A 25,302-nucleotide genomic window follows, 5' to 3' on the forward strand; every position below is an offset into this window, starting at 1 on the left:
AGGAGAGGAGGAGGAGCAGCTAGGAAGGGATGAAGATGTAGCAGGGGGAGCAGGGAGCGGAGCGCACCATCCTGGAAGCCCAGGAAGCTAAGTTTCCCAAGACAGGGATGGTTCTGCTAGCAGGATGCTGACAGTGCCCCCTGGCTGCGGAGGACTGGTTAGAGGGCTATTTCAGGGCCAAGCTGGGGCAGGGGCTTGAGATATGGTAGGGAGGTGAGAAAGTGGAAAGTGTGTATAAACACCGGTTGGGCTGGGAGGGCGTGGTCAGTGCAGTGCCATAGGTGGGGTGGGGTTCAGGGGTGGGCTTGTGTCAGGGCTGCGGGACTTGCACGACCTGGCTCCGGGCTGGCAGTGCCCTCCATCATTGCTGGAGCCCGCGCTGGAGGCCCAGAAGCCCGGCTGGCTTGACAGCTTGTTGGAAGAGAGATCAACGGGAGCCGGCAGCCAGGAAACCTGGCCGAAGCCAGCGGGGGCTGGGGGGCCAGGGAGGATGGGGTCTGGGGAACCCTGGAAGGCTGGAGCAGTGCTGCAACCATCCCCGCCACTGAAATGACAGGCCCCCCTCTCCACGGGGAGAAAGCCCCAGCGCCCAGCTCAGGGTCTGGGAAATGGTGGAAGTCAACACGTGTGTTTGGATGAATGAAAAGAGAGACAGACAGACAGACAGACCGAGGGACACAGAGAGACAGGTTTCCAGGAGTCCATTTGCATGAGAACCTGTGAGGATCCTGGGGTGGCAAGGCTCAGGGGCAGGTGGTGGTGGCAGCTGCTGGGGCCTTGGGTAGCCAGGGGCCTCAGGACACAAGAGGCTGGCAGGCCAAGCCATCTCAGGGTCACGCCAGGCCGCGTCCTCCTGCCCCCTTCTCCTTGGCTTGCTCCCCACCACTCGATGGCAGGGCCTGAGGTGAGGGTAAAGTCCTGTAGCAGCCCTTTGGCCGCGGCCCGGCACCCAGTCCCGAGCCCACTTGGCAGGGCCCATGCCTGACCTCATTCAGTGGGGCCTGGTGCAGGCGGGGCCCGGCGTGCCCGACGAGCAGTGGGAGGTTGGACTGGCACCGTGGGAGGATCCCAGGGCCCGGGGGTCTCTGAGCAGCCTGCCAATCTCCCCAGCCTGGTCAGCTTTTCCCTAGCCCCTAGGAAGGCTGCGCTTCTGGAACTGAGGGTAAGAAGGGCAGACAAGGTGGGGAGGGGAGCAAGGACAGGGGAGGGAGCGGGTTTGGGGAGAGGGCAAAGTGAGGGGTGGCGAGGGTGTCGGGCCCATCCTGGTGTGCTGCTTCTTTTCCAGAAAGCACGTCAGTCTTTCCAAAGCCTTTCCCCCTCACTCCCGAGGCTGAGCCAGCCTCCTAGTGCCTGTTGTGGTGGGGACACCAGGAGCCCTCCATCCCCCTAACCCAGCAGCCATCCTGAAGGCATCCTGCTGGGATAAGCAACCTCTGGCCATTCCCTTACCAAGACTGTTCCCTTGTCCATGCCCCTTCATCTTTCTCCCTTCCCTATCCTTGCCCCCCTCCTTATTTCCCTCCTCTTCCCCCTCCCCCTCCCTTGCCTTCAGTTTCCTTCCCTAACCTCTCCTCCATCCCCTTCTCTTTTCTTCTCCTTTCCCACCTCCCCTGTCCCTCTTCTATTTCCCTTTCCTCTCCTCGCCCCTCCCTCTCTAGTTTCTTCCCTCCCCAGGACTCTCTCCCGCCCTCCCCACCCCCTACCCTAGCTGAGCCTGATGGAGTGCAGGGGTGGCCTTACCTGCCTTCAGCCTTTCCTGCTCTCCTTCCAGTCTTTGCTGCCAGCCCGGGGAATGTGCCATCTCTCTCCCTTGCCAGGTGGAGCAGAAGGCTGGACTCGAATCTCCATGGCTTCCTTGGGTGAGGGGTGGAGAGGGAGAAAGGGGGGACCCTGGTGTGGGCTGTGGGGTGGGAGGGGTGAGCGGGGTGGTGGAACCACCGGGTGGAGCCCTGTCTAAACCTCCCCGTCCACCACCCCCGTGCCCCCCTCCCACGCACCCGGTGGCCCAGGTGCTGCTCGGTGCTGCTCAGAGTGCCCGAGAAGGGAAGCAATGGGTGAAGGCAGGGCTGCTGTGCCCTGTGGATGCTTTCCAAGTACTTCTTGACTTCTTTCTGCTGGACATTCCTTTATGACAGTGGTACTGGTGGGACGCACTACAGAGTGGCTTCCCAGAGACCCCTTGCCCACTCACAAGCAAGTCCCCAGACTGTGGAGGGGCACGTGTGGATCCTAAGACAATCCCTTTGAGGTGAGTGTGTGCGGAAATGAGGAGAGTGCTGAGCAGGCAGTCTGCACTTTGCCACCAGCGTGCCCATGGTCAAGTTGCTGACCCTTTGGGTCTCATTTTTCTCCCATGTGAAATCTTTTGGCCTAGGAAGCCCCTGGGATTCCTTTGAGCACTGGCACTCAGCTGATTATCGGCCACTGTCCCATCCTGTTCAGACTTTCTGTTGCTGGTTGGCCAAGAGCAAGGTGGTGTGGCCTCTGACCCCACAGGCTGTCCAAGTGTAGTCCCTGGGCTGGCAGCAGCAGGATCACCTGGGAACTGATCAGAAATGCAAATCCTTACGACCTACCCTGGACTCACTGACTCAGAAACTCTGGGGGTGGGCCCAGGAATCTGGGTTTTAGCCAGCCCTTGGGTGAGACTAATACACACTCGAGTCTGAGAACCATGGTGCTGGACTGTTGGTCTTTGCAGAAGGAACAGGAAAGCAGTTCATCCCAAAGACAGGCAAGGCACTGAGCCCTGGGGGTTGACATTCAGTCAGAGATGCCTGCTCGTGCACGGCCTGTGTTGCACACTTATGTGCGTGCGTGCGCACACACGCACTCTGGTTGTCCCTTCCCCTGTTGGCAGCCTTGCTTTAGATAGATTTGATGACAGCAAAATTCAGGATTTCTTTCCATGAAGGACACCACAGATAGTTAACAGGCAGACGACAGATGGGGAGAAGATATTTGCTGTTTAAAGCTGACAAGGGATTAATGGATAACATATACAAGAAAATTCTGCAAACCCACAAGGAGAAGACCCAACAGGAAAATGAGCAAAGCACATGAATAGGCAATTCCCAGAAGGAGAAACCCAAAAGGCTAGCAAGTCAGTATGTGAAGAGATGCTCAGATTCATTAGTAATCAGAGAAATGCAAATTACAACAATGAAATAGGATACACACATGTCAGGTTGGCAAAAAGCAGCTATATGATGCCAAGTGTTGGCTGGGAGAAAGAGAAAGGGGAACCAGTGTGTGCTACGGGTGGGAGTCCAGCTAGACTGGCGCAGCTGCTTTGGAAAGCCACGTGGAAACATCTAGTCAGGTCAAGTGTCCATGTCCACACTAACCTAGTGATCTGTCTTCTGGTACAACCTTGAGAAATTCTCCTGCCGGCCCACAAAGGGGCTATGAATTTCCCATGGCTGCTGTAATAAATTATCCTAAACTTCGTGGCTTCAAACAACAAAAGTTTCCAGTTCTGAAGGCCAGAAGTCCAAAACCAGTATCACTGGGCTGATATCAAGCTGTCAGCAAGATCATACTCCCTGCCAAAGCTCTAGGAGAGAATCCTTCCTACCTCTTCCAGCTTCTGGTGGCTGCAGGCATTCCTTGGCTTATGGCCACAGTACTTCAGTCTTCAAGATCAGCATCTTTCCACCTCTTTCTGTTCTGTCTTCACATTGCCCCCTTGGGGGTGTGTGTGTGTGTGTGAAATCCACCTGGCCTCCTTTTTACAAGAATACGTGTGTAGGACATAGAAAACAAACTGTGCTTACCAGGGGGGAAAGGAGGGGTGGAGGTGTAACAGAAAAGAACCAATCTGACCCCATACTAGACCTGTTCCTTTGACCTTAACCCTGGGCTGTTTCCTAGGCTTAGTCTTGCTGGCTCTGCACTTTTTGTAGAAGAATGTTGCCTAGAGCCTGAAATGTGTAAGACAGCTTGTTCTCAAGGCTTTGACCTTTAAGAATATTATCACTTTTCTACTCATACAAAGATAAGTTGCAAAATAGAAAATAACATTTGTTTTGTTGGAGGTTTAAAGGGACACCATGATCTGACTGACGTGGACAGCTGCAAGAACAAAGGACTCTAAGAATACAGAATTCCTACACCAAGAAGTTTGCAACAATCAAGCACACCCTCTCCGCATTTTAGTGCAAAAGGAGCCTGAATTCTGACTTGGGGAAGATGATTCTCCAGTACATTATTGCTCTGCCATCTTCTTGGTCAGCTAGCTTTCTGAATAAAGTCGTTTTTCCTTGCCCCAACACCTCGTCTCCTGATTTATTGGCCTGTTGTTCGGGGAGCAGAATGAGTTCGGACTCGGTAACATAGGGATAAATTAGGAGTTTGGGATTAACAGATATACACTACTATGCATAAAATAGAGAAACAGCAAGGACCTACTGTATAGCACAGGGGACTATGTTCAGTTTCTTGTAATGAGCAATAATGGAAAAGAAACAAAATTATATATATGTGTGTGTGTGTGTGTGTGTGTGTGTGTGTGTGTGTGTGTGTGTATATACAGAGAGAGAGAGAGAGAGAGAGGCTGAATGGTTTTGCTGTACACCTGAAACTAACATTGTAAATCAACTACACTTCAATAAAAAATAACAATTAAAAAACAGAATACATGTGTACTGGTTGAATAGTGCCTCCTCAAAATTCATGTTTCCCCGGAACCTCAAAAAGTGACTTTCTTAGGAAATAGGGTCTTTGCAGATGTAATTAGTTAAAGTGAAGTCACACTGGATTGAGGGACCCTTCATCCAACGACTGGTGTCCTTACAAAAGGAGGAAAGGATGCATGGAGACACAAGGAGGCCATGTGAAGATGGAGACAGAAATGGGAGGGATGCGGCCACAAACCCAGGAACCAACACCTGGGACCACCAGAAGCTGGAAGAGACAGGAAAGATCCTTCCCTAGAACCTTGGAGGGAGTCTGTCCTGCTGACAGCTTGATTTCGGACACCTGGACTCCTGAACTATGGAAGAGTAAATGCCTATTGTTTTAAGCCCCCCAGAGTGTGCAATTGCACTTCAGACCCACCCTGATAATCCAGAATCATCTCTCAATCCGAATCCTTGATTTAATCTTTTCTGCAAAGTCCCTTTTTCCTTATAAGGTCACATGCGTGGGTTCCAGGGATTGGGACTTGATATCCTTGGGGGCCATTATGTATCCTGCTACAGGGACCCACACAAGGAAAGAGTTCATCGTGCTTTGCTTGTGCTAACAGAGGATCAGAGGCAACCTAGGTGTTCACCACTGGGGAAAAGGAGAAGCAACTGCTTAGTTACAAGGAATCAACTCAGAAACACACAGCAGTGGGGAGTGGTAACATACATAGCTGAGTGGAAAGGTACGGGGAAGGTTCTCCAGGACAATATCACTTGTGTTTATTGAAAACACACACACACACAAACACACACTACCCTACACATTTGCCAGAGTACATACTCAAGGGTTGGCTGCCAAAGGGAGGGCAACAGGAGTGGAAAACAGGAAATTACAAGGACTGGTTGGGTAGATGGATTGATCCAGCCTGGGAGGGACCTCACACACTGGTGATGATGGTGATGCCGTGAACTGAGGACTGTCATGACCTGAAGGCCAAAATAAACAAAGGAATGTAAAAGTCCCAGATGAGCCGTTTCTGTGAAGGCTGCCCACTCTGGAAGTGCCTTGGCATATTTTGCCTAAAGATACACTGTCCCATTAGCTGCAGTGTTGTGGGTGGCAGTCACTGAAACTCATTTTTCCCTTCCTTTTGGGAAAGAAATAAACATGTAGCCTCCAGAGAGGAGGCAGGATGCCCTTCTTAGCAACACCAAGGAACAAAGAAAGCCACACGAATGCCATTTGCTGTCGCCTGACAGTTGTTTTCCATCTGCTGTGCTGAGTGTTGGCTCCCTCCCGGCAGCCTTGAGCGGGCAGCTGACGTGGTTGGCTCGCCCCTTGGTCCTGGTTCAGACCTCCTATGGTTTTGTTCATTCTCGGAACACGTGGAACACACCCTGCCTCCCTTTTTCCAGATACAGTACTTCTCCTAATGCCATTTGATCAGGTAGCAGGAAGGCCAAATAGAATGAAGCCAGTGGCCCTGGAAACAGTCATTGATATAAATCACCGTGAATTCCCCATCAGTTTGGTAAGTGATCAGCTATTTGAACCCTGGGGGAGGGGGGTGGACCTTGTTTGCTTCTTTCGCATTGGGTTCCTCTTAGTTCCCTGTAAAGTTCCCTTTGAAAATGCCGCTCTTCTTGGCTATGCTTGGGAAGAAAAGAGAACCTGACTTTTTAAAAAATTGATTTATTTTTCTGGGTTTTTTTTTTGAGGGGGGCAATCAGGTTATTTATTTACTTATTTATGGAGGTCCTGGGAATTGAACCCAGGACCTGGTGCATGCTAAGCACGTGCTCTAGCACTGAGTTATACCCACTCCTCTCCCGGCGTTATTTTTTCATTCAGCTCAGAAATAGGAAACTCAAACTTCACTCCTTCATCATAAAAGAGTGTACATTTCAGTGCTTCACCCTACCTGGGTGTTTTTATTTCTATTAAAGTCTCATGGGAATTATGAGTTGGTTTGGCTTTGGGTGGCCTGGCTGCCAGAAGATGCCATGTACCTCTTAGAGCCACAGGCAACACAAAGGGAGGTACCACTGCTGGCCCCAGGGCGCAAGTTAAGACCACAGTCCTGGCACCTGTCTCTAAGCTTGGCCTCGTTCCTCTGCCCTGTGACCCGGCAGCATCTGTCTGTCCTCTGACAGTAGGGAGAACACCTGCAAGGCCTCACGGCAGAACCTTCTAGAATCTTTTTGAAAAAGATTTTTTGCAAGGATGTTTTTTCCCCTTCTATTCTATTTTCTTCTCGTCCTAAAAGTAATTCCTGCTTAGTGTCAAAAAGGATAAGGAAATAGAATAAAAGATCACCTCAATTTCACCTTTCCAGACCACCACATTTACTTAATGCTTCCTATCTGCCAAGACACAGGCTAAGTGTGCTCCTTCTTTTGTCCCCAGTAATCCTCACAACTACTCTGTGAGGCGGCTATTATGAGTCCATTTTCTCATTTTTCCTATGAGGAAACTGAGGCACAGGGAGATTCAACAAGTAGCCCGAGGGCACAAGGAAGGGGTGGAGTTGAGACTTGAACCAAGGTCCTTCTGATTCCAAAGCCCATGCCCTTGACCTCTGCACCCACCAAGCACCTTCAGCACAGCTGTACGCAGAGCTCTGAAAACAGTATGGCAGTAAGACTGTGGGCTCACCAGGACATAAGCCCGCCGGACACTCGGTGTGTTCTTCCAGGAGTGTATCCTCACTGGGACTAACTTGCCTTCTGTCCCACTCAAAGTCTTGCTCTGTGAGGTGGTTGTCCTATTCTGAGTTTCTGGGGGCGAAGTTCAGTTGGTGGGGTGCTCATCTGGCTACAAGTCAGCTGGGGAAAAGCAAGACTCCATCAGTTTGGCCTGAAAAGCGCATGCGACCTCCCACTGCCAGCCCTCCGTGGGAGGAAAGGAAAAGCTCCCACTGGAGGCTAATGGCTCTTTCACCTGCAAAGTTCCATGATTTATCGAGTGTCAACACTCCCGCGCGCTAAGAGAGGATTTGAAAACCCGTCATAAATATTTAAATTAACTAGTAACATCCGCTTAGCTTATCGCATGATCACCAGCCAGATCGTGGAGCAAGCTCTAAGAGACAGGGTGACACATGATCTGACACTCTCTTTCCTCTAGACCCCCCAATCCAGTGTTCCAGAAGCTGGATCTCTGTGCGACCCCTAGCTTATCATCATCATCATCATCATCATCATCATCATCCAGCTCTTAAGATTAAAGGCAGGAAGCTAGCGGGAGGCATTTTCCAGAGGCCGCAACGGCGGCGGCGGCGGCGGCGGCGGCGGCGGCAGCAGCAGCGGCGGCGGCGACAAGGCCACTGCGGATCTCTTTCCTCATCCTGTGTTTTCTCTCACGGCTTTTAGATTGCTGCACTGATTACCCAGTGCCGGCCCCCAGCTCTCAACACCGTCAAGCCGATTCCACTTCGCTCAGATTTTCCTCTAAGATCCCAGCAGGGGCCAAGCTTTTGGCAGGCCAGCGGGCTGTCTAGGCAGCTATGGGAGGCGCTTCCAGCCCTGGGCCGCTTCAGGTCTGGTACAGTAGCCAGGCGGGTACAGAAACACCTAGAACACCCAGGGCTTTCAGGCCCCTAGGGATAGTGTGAGCAGTGCTGAGGTGGCTCACAGGGTCTCCGTGTCTGATTGGTGGGGGTGGGGGTGGGGTGGTGGCAGGAACCTAGCTGAAACTAGATCTCAAAAGAGAATGGTCTCTCTGTGACTTGATTTCAAGGTTGTAGAGGGTTATGATAGGATTTGAAACTGAAAAGTGACAAGTCAGAAATGTGCATTTATAAAAGATACATTGCTGGCATGGAGAGTGGGTAACGAGAGGGAGAGCAGTTAGGTGGCTGTCGAGGCTAGCCAGGGCAGAGACGGTGACGGCTCAGTAGCGGGAGATGCAGAGAGGCAGCTGAATCTGGGAGACATTTAGGAGGTTGAATTGACAGGATTTGGGGACAGCATGGCTTTGGGAGATGAAGGAGAGATGGGAGCCAGGCAGGATGCGAGGGGAGGGGATGATGGTGGTACCACTTTCTGGGGATGCACATGGGGAAAAGGCTGAGGTTGGGGAGCTTGGTTTAGGGCATACTGGTGTGAGGTCCTGGGAGGTCACTCATCTGATGACTTCAACAACTCTCCGGGGCTGCTGGCAGGCAGAAGAATCCTGGATGGTCATTGTTTGCCCACTGAAAACATTTGGACAGTGAAGCCTGTTAAAAAAAACCTGGGAGGCAGGAGACATGGATTCTACTTCCAGTTCTACTCCTTTGAGTGAAACAGTTGCTTTCTCGGGGCTTCACTTTTCTTTTTCTTTTCAAAATATGCCTCACTATCTCACTGTATCTTTGTGGGGTGCAGCTTAAATAGATATGCAAGCACCTTGTAAACTGCTTAAGGAACAAAATGCAAGGTAGCATTACTTCTGCCCTCATTATCATTATCATCCTATTCTCTGATCTGACTTGGGCCATTTGTAGTTTATGTTTACAGTTCCTTACCCGTATCATTTTATCTGATTGTCTTTTTCTCTAGTAACCCATGAATCATGCAGGCCAGGTACAAACATATCCAAAAGTAAATGGAAAGTTAAGATGATCATCTAAATAAATCATGTAAAAAAAAGAAGGCTTTTACTTGAAACATCTCAAGGCAGGCTCTTCTGGGAGTCACATCATATTGAAAAAGCTGTCTAGAATCATTTGAAAAGATGACCAAACAAAGGAGATCCATTTATGAATATAAACAGATTTTTTCCACCTCACTGCGAGAGCGTAGAATCAGAGCATCTCCACCCATCCATTCATTCAACAAATATTCACTGAGCATTTACAGCGTGCTCTCTTTTAGGCTTTTGAGAAAGTGGGTGCGAAGAGATCGCTGCCCTCGAGGAGCTTATACTCCAGTACATGAGAAAAGTCTCTGGAGATCATCTAGTATCTAGGGCAGCTGAGTCCCTGACTGTACAGAAGGGCAAACTGAGGACAAGTGATGCTCAGGGATTTGTCTAGGGATTTTCAAGCTGTGGGGGAGCAGAGGGCAGAACCCCTGCTTGTGCTTCTAGAATGCTAGTTCTTCTAAGATAACTCTGTGGGTTTGGATTTAGAAATGCAGATATATTTGTCCCACACCTCATGAAGGGCTGTCACTTGTCCCATTATAACGCAAGGATGAAATTGGCCCTTGTCAGTTATTCAGAATATCCATCTAACAAATACAGATTAATTCTACCTTGAACAACACTCACCCTCACGGCAAACATTCTCTGGCTGAGACTCTACGCTGTGTCAGGCCTTGGGCTGGGTGCCAAGGAAGTGGGGCCATTGGGAGATGAATGGAGCTCAGTCCTTGCTCTGAACCTGGAAATTGCAGTACCATGTCCTAAGCGCCCCCTTGCTACGGTTCTGGTCTCTCCCCACTCCTCATTCAGGTACCAGGGACTCAGGACTAGGAACCTACCAGGTATTTAGAGAACAAATGTCTGTTGCAGTAGGACTGATGTGGGTATGGGGGTGGGTGTGGGTTTGGGTGCGTGCACTCAGATGCAGCCTGCCCACTTGTCTCCGTCCTATAGCTCAGGTCACAGACAGAGTTGATTCGCTATGGAGGATGCAATTCCCAGCATAACTGTTTCTTGGTTGCGGACAAATATGGTTCAGGCTTGTGCCACTTATGTTTGGATTGTCCTCCAACTGTTGCTCCTCTGCATTATCTGAAGCGTTAAGAGTGAAATCGGCAGGTGAATATAGCTCAGCTGTAGCTCAAGTGCTTAGCATGCATGAGGCCCTGGGTTCAATCCCCAGTATCTCCATTAAAAAAAAAAAGAGTGAGATCAAAGGTGCGCATGAGCACAGGGAACCCTTTTCACGTGCTTATTTTGTGTCAGGCATTGCTCTAAGTGTTTCACAGGATCCCCACAACAACTTGACTACTCGCAATTTTGCAAACGGAGACTCTAAGTCGCATGGTGGCACGTGGCTCTTGCTCTTTTCCAAACGCCCAACCTAAATATTCCGAGGTGCTATTCGGACTTGGGAGTTCCCTTTTCGAGCCAAAGCTCTAGTTAGTGCTGCAAACCTGACCAGGGCTCCAGGGCCCAGAAACAAAGAATGGGAGTCCTGTTCTCCCCCCAGGCCCCCAGCACTGCCCCGTGGCACCAGGCAGCCCAAGGGGCCCGCCTGGCCCTCTTATAGGAATGGGGTGGAGACAGAGCGATTCCTCTGCTTGGCTGAATTCCGTTCTTTGCAGAGCTGGCATTGGCCCTCTAGTTTTCTCATCACCCGTGCCGGCCATCAGAGAGATCTCAGCCTCCTGAGACCGAGTGCCCTCCACACCTGCCTTGGATAGCACAGGCCCGCCTTGCATTACTTGGGGAATTCACAGAAGGGCCTGTGGTTTTAGCCCATCAGAAACTCAGGGGAAGCGGGGAGGGCTCTGAGAACCAGCCGCTGCGCTCTTGGTGGGAGGGGGTCCCAGTCACCCAGCAGTGGGTAAAGTGTTCAAGGCCTGACAGGGCAGGGCTGTTCTGGGAATGGGGTGGGTCACTGGAGGCGACCCCACTGAGTGTCATCTCCTCTCTCATCCCCTCCCCCACGGAGCTCTTCCAGGACTAGGTGCCCCGGGGGGAGGGCAGGGACCCTTCATTTCATCTTTATCCTCCCCACAGGACTGCCTGGCGCGTCATTGGCCCAGGATGGTCTTGTGCGGATTCAGATTGTGTTTCCAGACAGCAGCACTGTGGACAGGAACTTGTAGTAAATCCTTTGGTTCCAATATGAAAGGGGGCAGGGCTGGCCTGGTGGTGCTGGTGTGACTTGTCACACTAAACAGTGCTGGCTCCCATACTCCCTTCTCTTCTCAGGTGGCCCCACCTGCCCAGCTGTTCGGAGCCTGGAACCCCTTCTTCTCAAGGGTGCTAGCTGCCCAGCCACCTTGCCCATGGCCATTGCACCCACAGTGCAGCTGACGGGTTACGGGTAGGATGAGTGTGACACTAAGGGCCAGGAGACCAGGCTTCTAGCCTGGGCTCAGCCACTGACTCCCGTGGGGCCCTCTGTCGGGAGGAGGCTGTGCTGCTGTACGAGGCTGTTAGAATAGCGCTGGGGACCCTGGCTACCTCTGAAAACACTTTCCTCTCTTTGGTAAAAATGTCCAGTTGGGATGTAATTCCTACCCATGAGCAGAGGGGGAGGGGAGAGGGGCGGCTCCAGGCCTTGAACCAGGTCATCTAGGGGTGAGCAGAGTAGGGCCCCGGCCCTGGGAAGGCCTGGAAGCCTGCCGTCAAAAACTCCCTACCCGTGAAGATGGAATTCACAAAGGCTCCCAGATCCCTGTTGAAAGGATCTGTTCCTCGTGGGACCTTCACCGCCAGTGCCCTTAACGTATTTTCAATGATTCTACAAGCTGGCCCCACCCCTGCCCCCAAATCTACCCTGTCTGCATTTTCTTTGATTCTTAAAAGGAGGCTGGCCTGGTTGGGCCTCGGGGATGCCACCTTGAAGCCCTGGGCCTTCCAGTGAAGACCTGGGGTAGGGTGAGGTGCAAGGATTTCATTTCTGTTCAATGAGGATTCCCCTTAATCTCTGGGGGAGCGGGTCTTGAACTGACAGGAACTGGAAACCTCTTTGCCACACTTTGTCATATTTCCTATTTACTTTCATGTTTTCCTAACCTCGCCAGGCAGCGAAATGGCTTCTGGGATTATGGTTTGAGGTTCCCCTGTGTGGATGGGTCTGGCCTGCCGCTGGGCCTCACAGGTGACTGATGTGGTTAAAGTTCTTTCCAGGGAGGTCTGGGCAGAGGCCCAGAGCCACTCCATCGCCTTGGCTAGTTGGAGCTATCCCGAGCCACCAGGTGCCAAACTTTGCCACAGGCAGAAGAGGCAGCCTGCCCTGGAACCATTGACCTTCCTTCTTTTCACCTTCCAGGCTGATTGCTAGCTTCCCTCTGGGTGGCCTTTTACAGGAGATTATCAGATCACTTTTACGTACACCCTCCCTCACAAGCAGACTGGACGGTGGTTGGGGTGGAAAAGGCAGGTGAAATCACCTTTGACAGATGACACTGAGGCTGAGAGAGAGGAGGTGATGTGGCAGAAGGGCCACCACGAAGTGAGCCCAAAGCCACTGCCTTGCCCCTGCCCTCTGGTCCCACCCCTACTTCACTTCATCTCCCTTCTGTTTCTTATTAGTAGGTGTTCAATATGTATACATGGAATTGAATTGTGAGACAGTTTCTGCTGAGGTAGGAACCCACCAGGCCCCCCCCACCTGTGCTCAGGTGTGCTGTCACGGTCAGGAGGGGCTGAGGAGACACCCAGGCTGCAAGGAGCCTCCCGACTTAGGCCTGTGGGGAAGGGATGGAGGAATTGGAGACACTGAGCCTGAAGGGGACATGGAGACTTGGGCTGATATGTTTGTGTGGGGCAGATCAGAGGACCATGACAACCCTCTTCAGATCTCTGACATGCTTTGGGATGTCATAGTCATTTTCTGTGAAGTTCTGATGATGGTGACTAGAGATTCAAGCTTCAAGCCGAGGGCTTCAACTTGATTAGCGGAGGGCTTTTCTTGGGAGCAGAGATGAAAAGGCTTCCTTTGAAGAGTAAGAGGAAGCCTTTCGTCACCTGAAGTATGTACGCAGAAATAGGAGACCGATGGGCAGGGCTATGGCAGTGGGTGGGGAAGAGTGAGTCCTGAGGGTGGTGTCCGGACACCACTTCCGGTAAGTTCTCTTCTGGCTGGGAGATATTCTTATTTCTCTGCTTTGATTTTCAAGCTGCTGCTTCTGGTAATGCCCTGGGTGTGCCTGGGTGAGTGTGTACAAACGTGCTGCTTGTGACTTCCCTGTGCTTGTAAGTGTGACCCTCAACATACCGTCAGGGGCCCACCAAGTATTTTCCCCACTTTGTGCTGGCAGCACCCCACTCTGGCCAGGACACCAGGCAGTGGCTGGACCAGAAGTAGACCCCTGTCGCACCTGAGACCCCAACTCATGTCTCTGGCCTAGAAAGGCCTGACAACACTGAGAGGCTCTGCACTCTGCAGAGGGGAGGTACTGGTCAGACCACGTGTGGAGACCCGCTCCCCTCTGGGAAGGGCAGAAACATAAGAGGGGGAGGGTCTTGGCAGGTCAGACCCTGGGAACCTAGTCGTCCAAGGGGCTGGAGCTGTCTGCTTGGAGAACAGACTTGGCCTGCCATGAAATCTCTGAAGGGTGAGGGACTGGACTGTGTATAGGATGGTGACCCCAAGGCTCAGAGATAGCCCCAGATGAAAAAGACAGCCCAGAAGGGAAGTGGTGAACTCACCGTGAGTGGAGGTATGCAAGCGTAAGGTAGGCAACCATTCAGCTCACTCTAACAGGGCAGAGAATTAGATAAGGGAGCCTTAAGGTGTCTGTCTTTGTGAGGGTCTGTAAGTTGGGGACCTAAGAAAGTGACTTGATACCTGTGGCTCTTGTCCAAAGCAGCACTATCTTTGCCTTTTGGTCTCAATTGGATCCGTAATGTTGGAAGCCCAGCGGTGCCAGGTGCAGGGCCTCAGGCTCACCTGGCACGTTCAGAGGAGCTAGCCAGAGCTGGTGGGGGTGGGGAGGTAGGTCTCTTGTGAGGTCAGCTCCCTTGCACAACTCAAACTCAGCCACCGGGTCTGCAAACAGCATTTGGAAAACTCCTCTGGTGGGTCTCACTTCTAAATATGGGAATTACAAATAGCTGGCCATCTTGGCCTTTCGAAGTGCTTTGGGAAGGGAACTTCCTATAGAAAAATCTCATGATGCCTCTTCCATTATTTTTTCCAAATTTCAACCCTTAAAATGTGCTCCTTTTTCTCACTCTTCATTTCCCCCCATTCTTTCCAGGAAGCTCATGGTATCTCAAAGAGGGAAGGGGGCCCTCAGATATTTTTTTCAACAGGGCTGATATAATAGCATTTGGCATGGGACATCTCTTCCTCCTATGTGACTGTCCTGTACAATGCAGGACATTTAATATCCCTGGCCATCCCTTCTTCATATTAAATTCCAGCAGCAAATCCCTGCTTGGGGGCATTTCCAGACATCCCTTAGAGGTAACGCTGCCCCCACCCCCTCACTTTAAAAACCATTGCCTGAATCCCCTCAAAGAAGGGACTTGCTCAGGGCTATATCACCCAGTGACAAAGCCAAGGCCCAGTCAAATGCCATTCACTCATTCCGATAACTTTTATTTTTCACCATGGTGTGTGTCAGAAGAGCAAAGGGAACGCGGGCCTGAACGGAGGCAGTGAAGAGGGGACTCCCTGCCCAGAAAACTATAAGTTCTAACGATTTCTCCCTTTTTGCCAAACTCCGTTTTCCTCCTCTAGCCCACCCAGCTCGCCGTTTCCGCAACTGCAGCACAAACTGACTTTTTAGCAATTAGTGGAAAGAGCCTAGTCGAGCACGATCCGCGGGAGCGGAATAAAGTCCTTTCCCGGCGGGGCAGCGGGGTGCCGAAACCCGAGGTCTTGGTGAGCAAGCAGCCGCCTTCTGCCAGGCACAGAAGAGCGGGCTGCCGCCAGGCCCCTGCGGCGGAGTCACGGCGGAATTCGGTAGAGGTGGAGGACCGTCGATCCTCGCGGTTGATCCCAGGAGGTGTCCCGGGGCAGGCAGGGGGGCTGCGTGGAGGCTAGGGGTCGGGGCTGGGGGCACACAGGCCGCAGCGCAGAGGAAGAAGAGGGCAGAACAGTAGAGCTCGACCTCGCCCTCCAAACACCGCAGGCCGAGGCTGCTGGGAATGGCGGGGCCACCTCTCCAAAGTCCTTTGAGATCCCAGCTCGGTTCGAAGAGTGGGGCGCGGGGGTTGGGAAAGCGAGATTATTATTATTCCTCTGTTTTGCCTCGGCCGCCAGCCCCGGCGGGTTGTTCTATTTGAATGAATGATCCCAGCGGCCGCGCCCAATGGGCGCCAGAGCCTGTTTAATATTCATAAGGCCCGTAGCCAATGGCCGGGCGAGGAGGCTGTTTTAAACGGCGGAGCCCGCTGGCCAATCAGGCGGCTCTCGTGGAAGCAGCTAGCGCGAGGCTGTGAAGCGCTGAGCCGCGCGTCGTGCCCTGCGCTGCCCAGACTAGCGAACAATACAGGTACGTTTCGCACCGCCCGCCGCCGCCGCCGCCGCCGCCGCCGCCGCCGCCGCCGCCGCCGCCGCCGCCGCCGCCACCGCCGCCGCCGCTCCCCGACAACTTTCCGGTCCGCGCCGCTGAGAGCGCGCTCCTCCGCCGCCGCCCCCTGCCTTTTCTCCCCGCGCCCTTCCCGCCCCCTTTGCTTTCCCTCTTGCTAGGTGCGGGAAGGAAGCAGCAATTCAGGTGTTTCAACTTTTTAATGCTTCAACCTGAGCTCCCCGCTGTCGGGGTTTGGGCTCCCTCCGTGGATCCACCCTCGGCCGCCGCCCCCCGGGACAACGGCCGAGGGGCCAAGGCCCTCCGAGGCCAGATGTTCGGGCAGCTGCGGCGGCCGCGCGAGCCGAGAGGCGGCTGCGGTCTTCGGGCTCGGGCTGCGCGCGTCCCGGCGCCGGGTGGCGGCCTCGGGAAAGGGGCCCGGCGTGCCCCGGGCCGGGACGGACTCCGCGGGCGGCGGGCAGCCGCTGCCCGCCGGGGGCTGCGGCGTAGGCAAACTTCGCTCCCGGGCTCGGCGGGCGCCGCGCGGACCCGCGGGCTGCACTGCTGCCTCTGCATTAACATGGCCGTCGCGGGAGCGCTCGGCGGCCCGGGGGGTGGGGGGAACGCGGGCCGGCCGCCCCCTGCTCGTCGCCTGCCCGCCGGGCGCCGCCGCCGCCGCCGCCACCGCCGCCGCGGCGAACATGGCTGGCGCTGGGCCGGCCTCGGGCTCGGGGAAGACGGGCGGGCAGGGCGGGCGGCGGGGGCTCCCGGGCGGGCTCCGGCCTTGGCCCCGGCGCCCGCGGCCTGGGGCTGGCAGCGTGGAGGGCCAGGGGCGCTGCCGCGGGCCCCGGCGCGGCCGAGCGTCATGGCCGCACGGGCGCCTTTGTTATCCCGAGGAGTGCGCCCCGCGCCGGCGAGGGGGGGGGGTCCGGCCCGCGGCCCCTGCAGCCCCTGCAGCCCCCGCAGCCCCGGGCGGGGCCGGGCGAGGTGGGGGCTGGCGAGCGGGCGGCGGCGGCGGCGGCGGCGGCGGGGCCCGGACCGCTTTGTTCGCCGCCGCCGCCCGCGCCGGCCGCGCGCGGATCAGCCATTTTAGCGAGCGGGGCTCGGAAGCACGGCTGCCGCCACCGTCTCTGCCGCGGCCGCTGCTGTCCGCCCTGCTCCGCGCCCCCGGCGCGCCCTTGCTGCCGCCGCCCCCGGCCCCGCGCTCCTCCCGGGGGTGGCAGCGGCGCATTTCAGGGGCACTTTCTTTCATCAGGAGGCTATTGACAAAATGGAAGGTGAATTATGTGTGTCTGGGTGACCCAGCACGGGGCCGAGCCCGGCTGCCCGTTCCCGGCCCGGGGTTCCCCCGCGCCCTGTCCCGCCGCACCCGCGCAGCCGCTGCGGGGCCCTAATGCAGCCCCTCGGTCGGTCCCTGCAAACGGGAACGCTTTAGTTTTGCGTGATGACCTTGGGTGTGGGAAAAGGAAAAGATGGCGGGAAGCTGGGGGGGTGGGACAGGGACGATGACACGCCACAGCTGCATTTTTATTTGGAAACTTTGGAGAAAGTATTTCTAGCTGGACATGCGTTCCTCTTTACGGATGAGCAAGACTAGCCCTTTTGGTCTCCCCTCCCCCTTTAGATAATGATGGAGTGACAGATTGGAAATAACAGTACAAGGGGTATCTGCTCACTTGCCAGATCACCCTTTTTGTAAAAGCCATTTTTATAAGCCAAAACGCATAAACAATAGTGAAAATTCAAATGTTCCCTATTTACAGTTCTGTTTTGATCTTATGTTTGGCAGTGGTGACAGTATTTTTGTCTCTTAACATAGGAGTAAAACAGATGACCAGTTAGCCTGCAGTCCTTGGTTTCAGGCTTCTGCCATCCGCCTGCACCTTCTAAAAATGTGTCCTCCTCGTGCCCTTTCAAACTGCAGTAGTGATTTGTGATTGTAGTTTCCCAAATGTAGTAGTTCTGAATTCAAATGTAGTGCCCAGCCATCCCATTTGGGTCCATTCCATTTGGAGAACTTGATGCCTCTCAGAGAGGTAACTTGCAAACCAGCACACTTCATGCTGGTCAAAAGTTAAATGACAAGAGACAGTGAAGCTGATTTTCTCCCCACTCTGCCTTCAGCTGCCAATGGCATCAAGCATGAGGGGGTGGTTCTTCCTAAAGGGCAGCCTTTGGTGTATCTTGTATGTATTCATTGTATTTGTTTTTCTTTGTCTCTCTTCCTTCCATCAGGCAGGATGGCTAAAGGTGATCCCAAGAAACCAAAGGGCAAGATGTCTGCTTATGCCTTCTTTGTGCAGACATGCCGAGAGGAGCATAAGAAGAAAAACCCCGAGGTCCCGGTCAATTTTGCGGAATTTTCCAAGAAGTGCTCTGAGAGGTGGAAGGTATTCTTCTTTTGTATCTTTCAAGCTGGTCTTAGTTGGATTTCACACATTGTGGTTACTTACCTTCAGAGTAGCCCCAGGTGGCTGTTTTCTTTTTCTTTACTTAGACTCACCTTGCCTGTCCTTAGAATTTTGTGTGTGTGCTTTAATTTTGAAGACTGTACAAAGGTTTAAGCTGTCCTCCCCCTTTGTGAGTGGTTAGAGCAGCTGCCACTTTCATTACAGGACAGCTGAACAGGTAGTGTGCTCGCTGCATTAAGGAATTTAACAGGTCTTGTTCTTTGCAGACAATGTCTGGGAAAGAGAAGTCTAAATTTGATGAGATGGCAAAGGCAGATAAAGTGCGCTATGACCGGGAAATGAAGGACTACGGACCAGCTAAGGGAGGCAAGAAAAAGAAGGACCCTAATGCCCCCAAGAGGCCACCGTAAGTGACTCTAGGATTCAGAATGACACTTAAGAGCTTTCCTTCTGCTTGAAAGATTTTATTAAAGGACACTTTACCTAAGAAATGTCGAGATACCTCTGCAAAACATTCTGTACTTAGAGCTTCAAAGTGCAGCTGCAGGGAAGACCGCGGTTGTGGCTGTGTTTGCATGGTGGTTGCCCGTTGGCCTTGCCACTGGGCTAGGAGCAGGCATCCCGGTTCTGAGTGTCAGGGACTGCAGATGTGTTCTCTGCCCTTTTCCCAGTACCTGAGAAAGCACTGTGTATTTCTGAAGCACTTAAACATTCTGGGCCCTCCAAGTTCGTAACATTGTGTAGGGCATCACACATCTCCTGACTTTCGGGAGGAGTCCATGGTAGGAACATGTGCTCTGGGGAATGTGGGATTTCAACTTCAGCTCACGGTTTTTGTGGGTTCTCATCTCATGTATACAATCCTCTCCCCCCAGGTCTGGATTCTTCCTGTTCTGTTCGGAATTCCGCCCCAAGATCAAATCTACCAACCCTGGCATCTCTATTGGAGACGTGGCCAAGAAGCTGGGTGAGATGTGGAATAACTTAAGTGACAGTGAGAAGCAGCCGTACATCAACAAGGCGGCGAAGCTGAAGGAGAAGTATGAGAAGGTGAGAGGACTGGAACGGCGCCTGGCCGGTGGGCGGGGGCGGGCAGTCAGCAGCCTGGCCCACTAGGCCCCTGCTCCACAGCAGACCAGCCTGGTGTGCTGGTGCTCAGGCTTCTGCCAGATTTTTGTGTTTGGGACAACTTTTCAGACAGGCTTCAGAATTTGATACTGTGGGATGCCACGGGTGGAGGGTTTGATGGTGCTGCTATCAATGAGACTTAAAGGGCACTGAACACTCGTTCACTTTGAAATCAGGGTGGCTGAGAAGCCAATTTGAATCTGGAAACAAAATACTTCAAAGAGCATCCCCATCTTCCTCACTTGTTCTCTTATTCAGAGGTGGTTGGGGGTAGGGGGACAGCTGCTTTCTAACCCTTGCTCATTCGGAACATGTCCCTGTTCCTTCCAGGATGTCGCAGACTATAAGTCTAAAGGGAAGTTTGATGGCGCAAAGGGCCCTGCTAAAGTTGCCCGGAAAAAGGTGGAAGAGGAGGATGAAGAAGACGAGGAGGAGGAAGAGGAGGAGGAGGAGGAGGAGGAGGATGAATAAAAAAACTGTTGATCTGTCTCCTTGTGAATACCTTAGAGTAGGGAGCGCTGTGATTGACACACCTCTTCCCTGAGCCGAGTCTGTTGCCCTCATTAGGTTTAATTACCCAACTGGATCATGATCATATTGTAGTCTCTCAAAGTGCTCTAGAAATTGTCAGTGGTTTACATGAAGTGGCCATGGGTGTCCGGAGCACCTGGAAACTGTATCAAAGTTGTACATATTTCCAAACATTTTTAAAATGAAAAGGCTCTCGTGTTCTCCTCACTCTGTGCACTTTGCTGTTGGTGTGACAAGGCATTTAAAGATGTTCCTGGCATTTTCTTTTTTTCCTTTTTTTTTAAAAAATTTGTAAGGTGGTGTTAACTATATGGTTATTGGCTAGAAATCCTGAGTTCTCAACTGTACATATCTATAGTTTATAAAAAGAACAAAACAACCGAGACACACTTGATGCTCCTTGCTTGGCGTGGAGGCTGTGGGGAAGATGCCTTTCGGAGGGGCCGTAGCTCAGGGCGTGCACTGTGAAGCTGGACCTGTGGACACCGCAGTGGGCATCCATGTCGCTTCAGGTTGTCTTGTTTTTGTATATAGTGACCTAGCGTTCTGCCATTCTTAGCTGTGAAGAAGGGGGGGTTCAGCTGGCATGAGAAGTGTTTGGATCCTTTTTAGTTGAAGTGCGGTAGTTTTAAACTGTTTGTTTTTAAACAAACTAGAACTCTTCATTGTCAGCAAAGCGAAGAGCCACTGCATCAATGAAAGTTCAAGAACCTTCTGTACTAAACACAATTTGCAATGTTCTGTTATTTTTTTTGTATGTTTAGAATGCTGAAATGTTTTTGAAGTTAAATAAACAGTATTACATTTTTAAAATTGTTCTCTATTATGACAGCCTACGTTTCTGACTCACAGCAGTCCTGGCAGTTCAGCAGCCCACCCCGCCGCGCGCGGCGACGGGCCCCGGGAGCCGCCCTCCCGCGCGCTGTGGCAGCCCGCTCGGGCCGGGGTCGGAGAGGGCTGCCTGCAGCGGCTGCGGGGGCCGTGTCGGCGTGTGAGAGGCAGCGGCTGAGGCGGGCGGCGCAGGCGTGGGTTAGCGTCCTCAGAGGTGCGGGAGGGAGGGCGGGCGGGGAGTACGGAGGCCACTTGCAGGTTCCTTTTTTCTTTTTGGTCTCCCACACTCCCTGCTAAACGGCAAAAACAAAAAATGTTCTTTCAGGCTTTGTTTTTCCTTTCACCTCTGCCCGCATCCCACAGTCCGTGTAGCAGAACATTATTGTGCTTAACCATTGAGGAAGTCTCAGACTGTTGGCCGTGGGGTCTCCTGGACCCCACGGAGGGGTGGCTGGAGTAGGGGGCAGCGGCCTGAGAAAGATGATCTGGGTTCCTGTGGCAGGCTCCATCACAGGGAACCTGAGCTGCCGGGCAGGCTGGTGGGCTCGACTTGTTTCTAAGCGTTAACTGCATTGGAAGAAAACTAGAATGGTCTCCCTATGGTCTGAGTTCCTTCATTTAGAACGTAGGTTGTTGTTAAAATGTTCTTAAACTGGAAGAGGCTTGCTTGGTGTTCCGGTGTTTTGGTTTTTTTTTCCTGTTTGTGGAAGGCATAGCATTTTGTCCAAGTTGGGGTGAGGGGTGATGGCTGTAGTAGCAATTGGTGACATTAAATATTCTGCGGGGTGCTGTGTGCATAACACTAACTGCTGGCAGTAATGAAGGGTACTTACTGTGTTGTGGACGTTAATCCTCCAGTGTGACCGTTGGAGGCTGTGAAGCCCTCAGGCGTGTTTAAATGGCACTGCTCAGGAGAACAGAATTTTTCTTAAAATTCACTATTGAGAAGCTTGCGTGTCTGCAGGCAGTGTCCTCTCTGCCCTGTCAGGTTCATGGTCCCGCTCACCGGCCTGATCGCCAATCTGTATTCATAACCATTCCTTCTCACATCACAACTGTTTTGTCCTAAATGTGTTTTTCTACTTCTAGAAAATGACCACTCATTTAAAAACCCGTGGTCCTGAGGTTTGCCCAGAGGCACTGGATCCCAGCTTCCCTCCCTGCCTCAGCTGTGCCCTTGTCGCTTCCCTCCAGCCATCGCTTGGCATCTCAGGCTAAAGGTGCTGCTGCCCAGCATGCAACCCGCCAGGCTAAGATTTGGGAGCTGGGATCAACCTTGTCAAATACGGAAGAGAAGCTCAACTTAGAGTCATGAAGGAGAGATGGCTCGCTAAGTGGTGCCCCTCTATCTGGTGGTAACTGGACAAGCCCATTATGGAAGGGGCTGACTTTCTTTCATGCTCTCGCAGTAGTTAAACATAAATGGGGAGCTGTTAAGTGATCTTTGATTTAGCAGACAATGAGTTCTAAAGAGATTCAAGGCCCCTTGGCCTGTTGGCTCCTTGCAGCTAGAGGACGACCCTTAAGATTTTCACCCATTACAATTGGCTCCTCTTAATGGAATGATGCCTCGTAGCTCCTCTGAGATGCTACAAGTGATGTGGTGTCACCGCCCAAGGCTTTGGCTTAGTTTGACTTCCTGACCCCACAGTATGTGTTCCTGCGGTGCCAACCTGTTACTTTATTATTATTTTTTAAATCAAAAGGACAGTACCTGCTTTCTCTACCCACCTCCCTGTCTTCTACCGCCCTTACCAGATGTTTTATCCTTTCGAAAGAACAAGGCTGTGATGTAGCAACTGTTGTCTGTGCCTCTGGTATGTCTCTTGTTACAAATGTATTTGGGGACGTTGGGTGCATTCATTTTCTGTAATAAAGTTTCTTAATCAGTCTTCCCCCAAAGTAATCAGTGGGCTGTCTGCAATCTGTGAGATCCTGAACCTCTGTATTTGGGGTTGATTATAATCAAGGTTTGAAAAGTACAACCTTTGCTGTAACTACAGATCTGAGCTAACATTTAATGGGAAGAAAGCATCAAAAAGAGCAAGTGTTCTCTGTCTTGTCTCTTGTTTTCCTCAAAAAAGAAAAAAAAAAAAGCAAGTGTTAAGGACTCCAAAGCCCCCTAGATCAACCCTTCAGCCAGAGCGGTAGCGGAAGAGCTGGTTCAGGAGCCCTGTGCCAGGGTGAACATGCAATTTGCAGGATGCTAATGAGCTGCTGTTGATAAAGTGGCTGGGTACTTGCAATCAGCCAGCCCTGCCAACCAGGACTCCCTGAGGCCCAGGGTCGGGGCTCAGTTGGCTGGCAGAGCCAGCTCCAACACACAGTTTTGGATGAGAGCCCTGGGGGCAACTTGCTGTTCTTAACTCCTGGCTTAGTTTCATGTGGAGCCCAAGGCTATTATGGAGGGAGTGGCTGTGGGTCAGGCTTCCCTTCCTGCTTCAAACAGAGCAACCCCCACTTTGTTTTGTATCTTGACCATCCTCCTAAGATTTTAGCTCAAAAAAAAGAAGAAAGCTGAGATACCATATTTATAAAACAAGGGAAACATCATCTCAGTAGATACATAAAACTATTTGATAAAATCCAACACCCTTTTGTGATTAAAAAAAAAAACTAGAAAACAGAATGGAATTTCAACCCAAAAAGGAAAACATTTAGGATAACCCACAGCTAATATACTCAGTGAAAGACTGAAAGCTTTCCCCCTAGGTTTAGGAGCCAGATAACGATGGTCGCTTGTGCCACTTCTATTCATCATTGTACTGGAAGTTCTAGCCAGGACAATTAGGCAAGAAAAAGACAAAGCATCCAGACTGTAAATGAAGGAATAAAGCTATATCTATTTGCAGGTGACATACTCCCGTATACAGACAACCCTAAGGAATTTCCAAATAAAACTCAGAATAAAGTTGCAGGACACAAGATCAATACACAAAAATTTGTGGTATTTCCATATGTTAGCAATGAACAATTTGAAAATGAAACTAAACAATTCCATTTATAATAGCACCAAAAAGAACTAGTAATAAACTTAGCAAAATAAGTGCAAAACGTATACGTGGAAAACTACAGAACATTGTTGAAAGACATTAAATACCTAAACAAATAGAAGGACATGGCACATTCATGGGTTGGAAGACAATATTGTTAAGATGGCAATACTCCTGAAATTGATCTATAGAGTCAATGTAATCCCTGTCAGAACCTAGCTGGCTTCTTTGTAGAGATTGACAAGGTGATCCTGACTTTCATACGGAAATTCAAGGGACCCCAGATGGCCAGAACAATCTTGAGAAAGAACAAAGTTGGAGGAGTCAGACTTCCTGATTTCAAAACTTACTACATAGTTGCAGTAATCAAGACAGTGTGGTAATGGCATAAGGACAGATGTATGGACCAACGGATTCAAATTGGGAGTCCAGAAATAGACCCATATACCTGTAGCCAATTGACTTTCAACAAGGATACCAATACTATTTTATAGAAAAGAGTATAATCTTTTAAGCAAATGGTGTTGAGACAACCCGGTATTCACATGCAAAGGAACAAATTTTGACCCATACCTCATGCCACATACAAAAATTCAAAATGGATCTAAGAGCTGAACTATAAAACTCTTAGAGACATAGGTGTAAATCTTTGGCAAAGGTTTCTTATGGCAATGAAAGCACAAAGCAACTAAATAAAACAATAGATAAACTGAACGTCGAAACTAAAAAAGTCATACTTCAAACGATATCAGGAAAGTGAAAAGACAACAGATAGAATAGGAGATGTTTGCCAATCATATATCTGATAAGAATCTAGTATCCAAAATACAGAAAGAACCATTATAACTCAATAATAAAAAGACAACCCAATTAAAACGTGGGCAACAGATCTGAACAGACATTTCTCCAAATAAGATGTACAAGGACAACGTGCCGATGAAAAGGGCCTCAGCATCACTCGCCATCAGGCAAATGCAAATCAAAACCACGAGGCACCACTTCACACCCACCAGCGTGCATACAGTAATAATATAAAAAGGAAAATGACTGGTATTGGTGAGGATGTGGAGAAGCGGGAACCCTTGTGCATTACCAGTAGAAGTGTAGGATGATGCAGTCACTGTGGAAAACAGTTTGGTCCCTAAATAAGTTATACATAGAATATAAACATAGACCCTGACCCAGCAACTTCACTCCGAGGTATATACGCAAAGAATTGAAAACAGGTATTCGAACAAAGACTTGTACGTGAATGTTCATAGCAGCATTATTCATAATAGTTAAGCAGTGGAAACAATCCCTATGTTCATCAAGTAATGACTGGGTAAACACAATGCGGTCTACCTGTACAACGCAGTGTCACCGAGCTATAGAAAGGACCGAAGCGCTGACACATGTAGCGCATAGATGGGCCTTGGAAACACCGTGTGGAGGGAAAGAAACCAGTCACAAAAGGCCACATGTTGTATGACTGCATTTATATGAAATGCCCAGAATAGGCAAAGCCATAGAGACAGAAAGGAGATTAGTGGTTGCCAGAGGCCAGGGATTGCTGGGGGGAAAAGAGGAATGACTGCTAATGGGTATGAGGATTCTTTCCGGGAAAATGAAAATGTTCTAAAATTAGATAGTGGTGATGGTTGTACAACTGTAAAA

At 51.3% G+C, this 25,302-nt stretch overlaps 1 protein-coding gene and 1 long non-coding RNA gene across 4 annotated transcripts; both read left to right on the forward strand.

The window, feature by feature from the left end:
- Positions 1–914: 914 nt before the first annotated feature.
- On the forward strand, positions 915–4,262 carry LOC123617308 (uncharacterized). Of its 2 annotated transcripts, XR_006725410.2 has the most exons (4): positions 915–1,162; positions 1,772–1,859; positions 2,136–2,248; positions 4,038–4,262. It is a non-coding gene; the product is annotated as an uncharacterized LOC123617308 (long non-coding RNA). The 2 variants fall into 2 exon arrangements; XR_006725412.2 differs by lacking the exon at positions 1,772–1,859 and having other exon boundaries at positions 918–1,162.
- An 11,347-nt stretch (positions 4,263–15,609) lies between these two features.
- HMGB3 (high mobility group box 3) lies at positions 15,610–20,635 on the forward strand. Of its 2 annotated transcripts, none has more exons than XM_074359154.1 (5): positions 15,610–15,737; positions 17,988–18,142; positions 18,430–18,569; positions 19,039–19,213; positions 19,622–20,635. In XM_074359154.1, the coding sequence occupies exons 2-5, from the start codon at positions 17,993–17,995 to the stop codon at positions 19,760–19,762; spliced, it is 606 nt and encodes a 201-aa protein (XP_074215255.1). In that variant the 5' UTR covers positions 15,610–15,737; positions 17,988–17,992; the 3' UTR covers positions 19,763–20,635. The 2 variants fall into 2 exon arrangements, with proteins under 2 accessions (XP_074215255.1, XP_074215256.1); XM_074359155.1 differs by lacking the exon at positions 15,610–15,737 and adding an exon at positions 15,822–15,959.
- Positions 20,636–25,302: the final 4,667 nt, after the last annotated feature.

Source organism: Camelus bactrianus, chromosome X (assembly GCF_048773025.1).
Source record: "Camelus bactrianus isolate YW-2024 breed Bactrian camel chromosome X, ASM4877302v1, whole genome shotgun sequence".
NCBI lineage: Eukaryota > Metazoa > Chordata > Mammalia > Artiodactyla > Camelidae > Camelus > Camelus bactrianus.